Source organism: Merops nubicus, unplaced genomic scaffold (assembly GCF_000691845.1).
Source record: "Merops nubicus isolate BGI_N331 unplaced genomic scaffold, ASM69184v1 Scaffold12630, whole genome shotgun sequence".
In the NCBI taxonomy this organism is placed as follows: Eukaryota; Metazoa; Chordata; class Aves; order Coraciiformes; family Meropidae; genus Merops; species Merops nubicus.
Window position 1 is genome coordinate 1 of NW_008580927.1, and position 7,109 is coordinate 7,109.

General features: G+C 52.1%; 1 protein-coding gene across 1 annotated transcript; it reads left to right on the forward strand.

Moving 5' to 3' along the window:
* The first annotated feature begins 38 nt into the window (after positions 1–38).
* On the forward strand, positions 39–6,840 carry DPCD (deleted in primary ciliary dyskinesia homolog (mouse)). Its single transcript, XM_008946324.1, has 5 exons — positions 39–162; positions 783–907; positions 1,498–1,631; positions 5,413–5,515; positions 6,641–6,840. The coding sequence occupies exons 1-5, from the start codon at positions 123–125 to the stop codon at positions 6,743–6,745; spliced, it is 507 nt and encodes a 168-aa protein (XP_008944572.1). The 5' UTR covers positions 39–122; the 3' UTR covers positions 6,746–6,840.
* Positions 6,841–7,109: the final 269 nt, after the last annotated feature.

Below are 7,109 nucleotides of genomic sequence, written 5' to 3' on the forward strand. Positions count from 1 at the left end.
GGGGGGCGGCGGAGCGCTCCCGGGGCGCCGGCCCCAGGGAGAGGCGTGTTCGCGCCCTCTCACCGCCTGCCTTGCCTCTAGGGAAGCGGAAGGTGCACTACCTGTTCGAGGATGGGAAGGAGATGGCCGAAGAGTACGACGTGAAGAGCGGCCAGTTAGTGAGTAAGTGGTGCTCCCAGCCTCCCCCGCAGTGGGGCTGCGCCCGCAGGAGCGGGTGAGAGGGACCTCCCCGGCAGGAACAAACCATCCCTAAACGGTCTGGGGCTGTATTCTGTAGGAACATACATATGGTTCAGGACAGGCCCATTGCTCTCTAACTTGCATGCCACAGCAGACCTTTCCTTAGCCCAGGGTCTCTCTCAAACAGCTCATCTTTTACACCAGGCTTGGACAGGCTAAGTGGGGTTGCCACCTTGCATAGCCAGGCACTGCCTCTCTAGTACCTGCTGAGGTGAAATAAGCTTTGTGGTGGCTTCCGCCACCACAAACAAGCAAGGTGTCGGTTATGGCTCTTTTCCAAAACCACATCAGCTGCAGCATGGCACGTGTTGCAACCCCACCATGGCTTCAGCACTAAGGAGCGAAAAAAAGATGCGCTCAGCACAGAATTTCTCACTCCAGGAATAGGCCAGCAAACAGATCCACTCTCACCAAAGTCAAAATGACTGGAATGAAGATGTGTATCTTCATATCATCTCAGTGCACTGGACAGCTCGGCTGTCAGTTGCTGGAGTAGTTCTTAGACAGCAGAATAGTGAAAATCTTTGTTCTCCCTTCCACAGGTAGAAAGTGGCGAGAGAAAAGCACCCTCGGGGGCTCTGGCACATGGCAGGTTGAAGTGGGAGAGCCAACCTCACCACCCCTGGGATCACTGGAATCAGAGCTCATAAAGGAAAGCAGCTCCAATGTATGTGTAAGGGTCTGCAGGCACCACTATAACTAAAACTACCTAGTCTTGCATTTAACAGCAGTAGTTACTAGACTGCAGATCACTCACAGCCCCATGAGACAGCCTTAACATGCCCAGCACTCTGCTAGAAATCATCCCAAAGCTGCAGGGGTCTTCACATCCCAGGATTTTAGGGGGCAGCGGTTTTAGTGTCTCATCATCTTTTCTACAGCTCTGAAACACAAACATACACTGCACAGGAACCCAGGGCAGAGCCAGGCCTGAACCCAGCAGGTCCGTAGGGTAGGCAGAGCTCACTATTCAGTTGCCTGTGAGGAAGAGGCCCAGTTCCCCTGTAACCCTGTGCTGCAAGCCTCCCTTGCTGAACGCTTCCAGCTTCCCACAAGCAGGACAGGCTGTGCCCTGGGCAAAGGCAGAGCAGTGCCAGCTCAAGGAAGGCGGGTGGTTTCTTGAGTTACTCCCTAATGCTCCAGTGTGAAGGAAGAGCTACTCCCACGCAGAGCCTCTCAAGGTAGTATAGGAAGAAGGGGACCAGGAGGAGAATTGACAGCTGGAGGGGCTTTGCTAAAGGTACTTGTTTGCTGTAGCCTGTCTTCATGAGGAAGGATACCCTGAGCAGCTTCCAGTGGCGGATCCGTAACCTGCCCTACCCCAAGGAGGTCTACAGCGTCTCCGTGGAGAAGGAGCAGCGCTGCTGTGTCATCCGGACCACCAACAAGAAGTCAGTAAGGACGCCACTGACAGGCCCTCGGGGTGGGCTGGCACAGAGGGCAGGCTGGTGATTGCACAGGGAGGGGCTCGTCTTCTCTTGCCTTCTGTCCCTTGCATGCACAGGCGGAGGGGCCTCACCTCATGGCTGCGTGTCACCTTTTGAAGTTAGGACATCCCATCTTCTCCCTCTGACATGATACTTAGATCTAGTCATTGTAACTCAGAATGCACAGAGCTGCAGGATTCAACACGTACAGCAAAGTCTTGAGCACCAAGGCAGACAGATCTCCCCGTGTAAACCTGTCCTGTAGTCACAACAGTAATGACATGATCTACAGGTAGCAAGAAAAAAAAAAAAGGCAGACTGGATCTGGAAAGGAATCAGCACATGATTCTGCTAATCAAAGACATTTCAGATGGGAGGAGGTAAGAAAAAGATAAGGCTTTTAAGCCTCATCTTATACTGGTGTCAGTGCATGGCCACTCTCATGGGATGGACAGTGTGTGTCCACAAGGCATTTACAGCCCCTGTGAGATAAGCCACGATGGGCAGCAGCACTGGGAAGAGATAGCAAGGAGTATTAGGACACCAGGGGTGGATATTGGAAGGTAAGTGAAAGCTATTTACAAACTGGGATAATATGCCAGTATGGAAAGTGGGGCAGGCTGCTCTCTGCTTGTCTTCCCTCCCCAGCGTTGCTGTAGAGCAGAGAAGAATGGGATGCAGTGCTAAAATCAGCCCTGGTGTTCCCCGTCTGCCCCTGCCCTCTTTAAGCCGCTCCATGTAGCTGGCTGTAGGTGGTGCTGTTGGCAAAGAGCTGCTCTGCTTTGGCTGCTCAACGCCTTTCCCATCGCAGAAACCCCAAACTTTTCAGGCAAGGGTTTACCCCAGCAGAGGCTGTGGCTGGGTATGCTTGAGCTCTGCACGCCAGCACACCTGGATGCCCCAAAGCAAGAGGAGGCTAGACAGGAGAAAAGGGGAGCCTGCCCCATGAAAGCAGCAAGCAATCACAGCTCTGATGCAGAAAGATGCCAGCCTACATGCAAGCACAGGGATTCACAGGAGAAAAGTGGTGCTTTAGTAGGGAGACTTAGGTAGCAAAGATGAGTGCCATTCCCATCAGCCACACATGGATACACATAGAGCTAGGACAGGGAGGGAGTACATGAACCTAAGTCCAAACACATATTATCAGACAGGCTTATCTACTCCTACTTCTGCTGCTAGAAGTGTGTATGCAAGAACTTCCTTCCCTGTGTAGCTGCTGTAAGGTCATAACGTACCACTGAGGCTTCAGCCATGCCCTACATGACTTCCAGCTTCTTTGTGCCACTCTCAGGAAGGCACTAGAGTCCCCTCAAGCAGGCAACACCTACACACTCAGAGGCTAGTGTCAGAGACAGTTAAGGACCTAACAGCAGCTCGTGGCCTACATATGAAAGTTAAGGGCTTTTGGAGGGAAAGCCGAAAGTCACCTCACTGGGGACAAGAAGGACTTGCTGTCAGTAGGGAGCAGGGACAGGCTCCAGCATCAGAACACTTAGTACAGGCTCCAGGATATCTTCTATCATTGCTCCTGGGTCTCGGCCAGGGCAAGACACCACTCAGCAACTAATTGCAAGATAGCAACAAAGGCACGGAGTCACAGAGAGAGTGCACATCCCTACGGGAGAGAAAGGAAGCCTCGGAGCCTCTCCAGCCCTTGGAAGTCAGCCACGCTGCTTCTGAGCAAGAGAGCTGTGCTGACCGCCAGCCAGAGGCACAAGTGATGGGACGGGCTGCCAAGTCACTACCGAGTAGCTCGGCTCTGAATTCTCTGCATACCAGAGGCAGCTTTCCTTACAGGCTGACAAAAAGTGGGTTTCCAGTAGGCAGAGAGGTGACTTCACACACGCACCGTGGATCTTGGGCCAGACCCAGGCTCCGAGTGCAATACTGCCCTTGGCCATGGGGTGAGAGGCGAGGGCAGAGAATCTGCCAGCCTCAGCGGACCGCCGCCCGGCAGCTCCTTCCCGGCCCAGACAGGAGCTCCTCACTTCCACCAGTCACTCCCGTTCCCTCTGGCCACGGCAAGGGCTGCTCAAGTGGGATTTGCTTAAAACCTCTTGCTTTAAAATAAATCCATTAAACTAAACTCTAAAAACAAACCCAGAAAGCCACCCCCCCAAACGCCAAACCTGATTCAATTATTGTAGCGAGAGGCAGTGGTAACGTTAGGAGGAGGAGGGGGTGGCCAAGCAGATCTGGTTTCCTTTGATCTTGTCACAGATTTTAGTTTGAGGCCAGCCAAAGCCATTCTTCTCCCCTTCTCCTTAGTCCTGGGGCAGCAGAATGCTGCAGTTTCATTGATGACTCCCAAGGCCCTTTGAAACAGTGGTTTTTTTTCTGTGTACTGCTTTTTTTTTGTCTAATCGGTAAGAAGTTAACACTTCCTTAACATGTCTTTGTGTTCATCTAATCTCTGCTGTTTAACCTTTGACATCTCCCTTATTATCCATGTCTGCCACCTTTTCCAAATACCGACAGCAGTGACAACACAGAATAGTTTGAGCCCTGCGGTAACAAGCTGCGTACATTCCTCCCGCTGCACCAGGAGAGCCATTTGCCCTTTGTAGCCGTTTCCACCGTGACTTGGAAAATAAACTGCATTTTGGGCAGAGGTAGCTAGAGAGGCCAAGCCCCACACGCAGCTAGCTGAATGGAGACGCTTCCCTCGTGGCACGACAGCAGCTGCTCCCTGTTCCCGCTTTGCTCTGGGCACCTCAGTACCAGATACAGGCCAGCTCCTTGGAGAGAATTGCCCACGAGAGTGCTGGAAGAGACTAAGAACTCATCCGTGCCTCTGTGTGGGCACAGGTATTTGGTGCAGACCCAGAAAGAAGTGGCAGATGCAGGCCAAGCCATGCCAAGCAAGAAAGGTCTCAAGGAAACAGACAGGTCTACAAGGTTCTGGTCCCAAAGTCTTAAGAAAGTCTGGACAGCTTATAACTGCTCCAGCTCTGAACCATGTCCCCTTTCCTTCATACTGAGCAAAGCCCAGGGCTTGGTCAGTGGAGAAACATAGGCTGAATAGGGAGCTGGCTAAAACCTCTGTCCTCTGCTTGGATGTGAGAGGTGATCAGGAGACTGGGATGGAGACCAGGGAAAGACCAACTAGGTGAGCTGGGAGTGCAGAGGAACACCACAGCCACCATGGGCACTGCAGAGCAGAGGCTCAGATGACTGTGGGCAGCTACACCTGGAGCTCTATGCCCAAGTGGTATGGCTGAGCACCACCGTGCCACCAAAGCACGAAGACACCTAGGAAGCACAGCAAGAGACTAAGAGGATGGGTTTAGGATGGACTGCAACACAAAATGGTGCATCTCTCAGGAAAGTAAGTTACAGGGTACAAGGGCTTTGACAGCTGTTTTGACAAGAGCTCATGTGAGCTGGTACTGAGAGGCCATAAGCAGACACAATGACAAGGGACATCTTTTGGTAGAGCTGAGTAGCCTGTCCCTAACCCTGTCTGGCACTACTCAAGGGCAAGCTGGATGGACCAAGCCTGCTCTCACACACCAAAGCCCTTCAGGACTTTGCCAGCTCTGATCTGGAGGCTTGCTTCAAGTGCTCCTGCCAGTCTGGGGGCACCAGCAGGCACAAAATATGGCACAGGGTCCTCCTGCCAACCGTGAGAGGTCTATTGTCCTCACCTACACCTTGTAGAACAGCACTCTGTAGCTCTGCACAGCTAGCGGGAGAAAAGCAACCCCACCTTCCTCATTTCAGTCTCCTCTCTCATTTGTAGGTACTACAAAAAGTTCTCTATTCCTGACCTGGACCGATACCAGCTCCCCTTGGACGCAGCTGCCCTGAGCTTCACCCATGCCAACAACACCCTGATCATCACGGTGAGATTTTAGCCACACAGAACACACTTTGCCCTTCTATTTATGTCCACAAAGAAGTTGAAATTCTTACATGTGGGGAACTGAGGCAGAGCAGGGAGACCTGCTGAGGGTCACTGATGAGCCCCCTGCTCTGTCACGCGGTCAGGGGGAGTTTCAGATTACCCTGGACATGCTGACACTCGCCAGGACAGCTCAGGCCGCAGGAGGGGCCCTGCTTGCTGCTCAAGGTGACTTGCAGGTGGAAGAGAGCCTGTTGTGCCCCGTTGTCCATGTATCCTCTCCCTCAGGCCTGAGCAAGCCTCCACTCTCAGTGACAGAAAGTTTCTCTTGCCTCAGAGCCTAACTGTTAAGAATCCAAGGACTTGCTGCACTTAGTCTTAAAAAAAAAGTTAAAAAATCACCTGCTGCTTTATGTCAGAGGACCCACTTCCATGCATGTGGTGGAGGTGAGAAATGAGCAAAACAAGCACACGCTTGTTATAAGGAGCAGAGGCAGACAGGTGCTTTAGAGCACACGTGGGCATTGTCTTGCACATGGAAGGCAGCTACTTAGGGAGCACCATCCCCTCTGAGGGAAGCCTCACAGCAGAGCTGGGAGTGCGCTTGCAGAGAAATAAGCCAAAAGAAGCACTTTGAGTCCTTCTGAGCTTCTGTTTGCTATGGGCCAAACCCTTGCCAAAAAGCACCTACATCAACCACTAAACTGCAGCTGGCTGAGGGAACTCTGAGGGGAGGACAAAGAAACTGCAATTCTTACTTGTCTGTCTGCCTTCTAAAAAAAGGCATGTTACATCTCTATATATAACATGTGAGCATACAACCAGTGAGCATACCAAGGGTCTTCATGACACAGCTTGCCAGAATGTTCTGAAGGGGCTGGTGGGGGCCAGGAGTCCATATCCACCTGCAAAGTTTTTCCTGCACTGTAAAAGATACTCCAGGCTTTGGCAGATGTCCCTAGCGTGATGGCACCACCTCTCTGAACCTGCTCTGGAGGCAGTTGGTAACAGAAAGTCCTCCCTTGGCAGGAGGGCCACAGCTGTGCTGGTAGCACCTGGCCCCAGTTCATTTCCTTGGAGCAGAGGCTGAACAGGAGTGCTAAGGGAATTTCTCTCTGTCCTACAGTACCAGAAGCCAAAGGAGATCCTGGCTGCAGAAGAACAGCTGCAAAAGGAGCTGAAGAAGATAAAGGCAGCTAACAGTGGGGATGGTGACTGTAAGACCCAGTAGACAGTGGCTGCTAAGAGGCTGAGGTGGGGGGCAGCTCTTTGGCACGTCTTCATTATATTTATTTTGCCTTTTCTAATAAAAATTAGTCCTGTTGTCAATAGAACCATTTGGAGGAATCTTTACAGGCCTAGGGAGATGGTGAGGTGGTTGATCTCTTTACTGCCTGGTCTGCTGGCTTGCACAGACATTTATGATCCTCCCATGAGTTGCAGGAAGCTGCAGCATGCAAAGGAAGCACCCTGCAGCCAGCAGCCCTCTCCCCATCTTCCGTGAGCAGAAGAGACATGAAAGCTGGGTAGTTCCCCTTGGGAATTCTCTGTCTGCCACCACTGACAAAGGCAGTAATGTTTGGAAAACAAGAACC

Excerpts from the sequence above, each read along its gene's own strand:
- DPCD (XM_008946324.1), top strand. The coding sequence starts at position 123 with ATGGCCGAAGAGTACGACGTGAAGAGCGGCCAGTTAGTGA. Across the intron at positions 908-1,497 it reads TAAAGGAAAGCAGCTCCAAT|CCTGTCTTCATGAGGAAGGA; the intron begins GTATGTGTAAGG and ends TGTTTGCTGTAG. Across the intron at positions 1,632-5,412 it reads ATCCGGACCACCAACAAGAA|GTACTACAAAAAGTTCTCTA; the intron begins GTCAGTAAGGAC and ends TCTCATTTGTAG.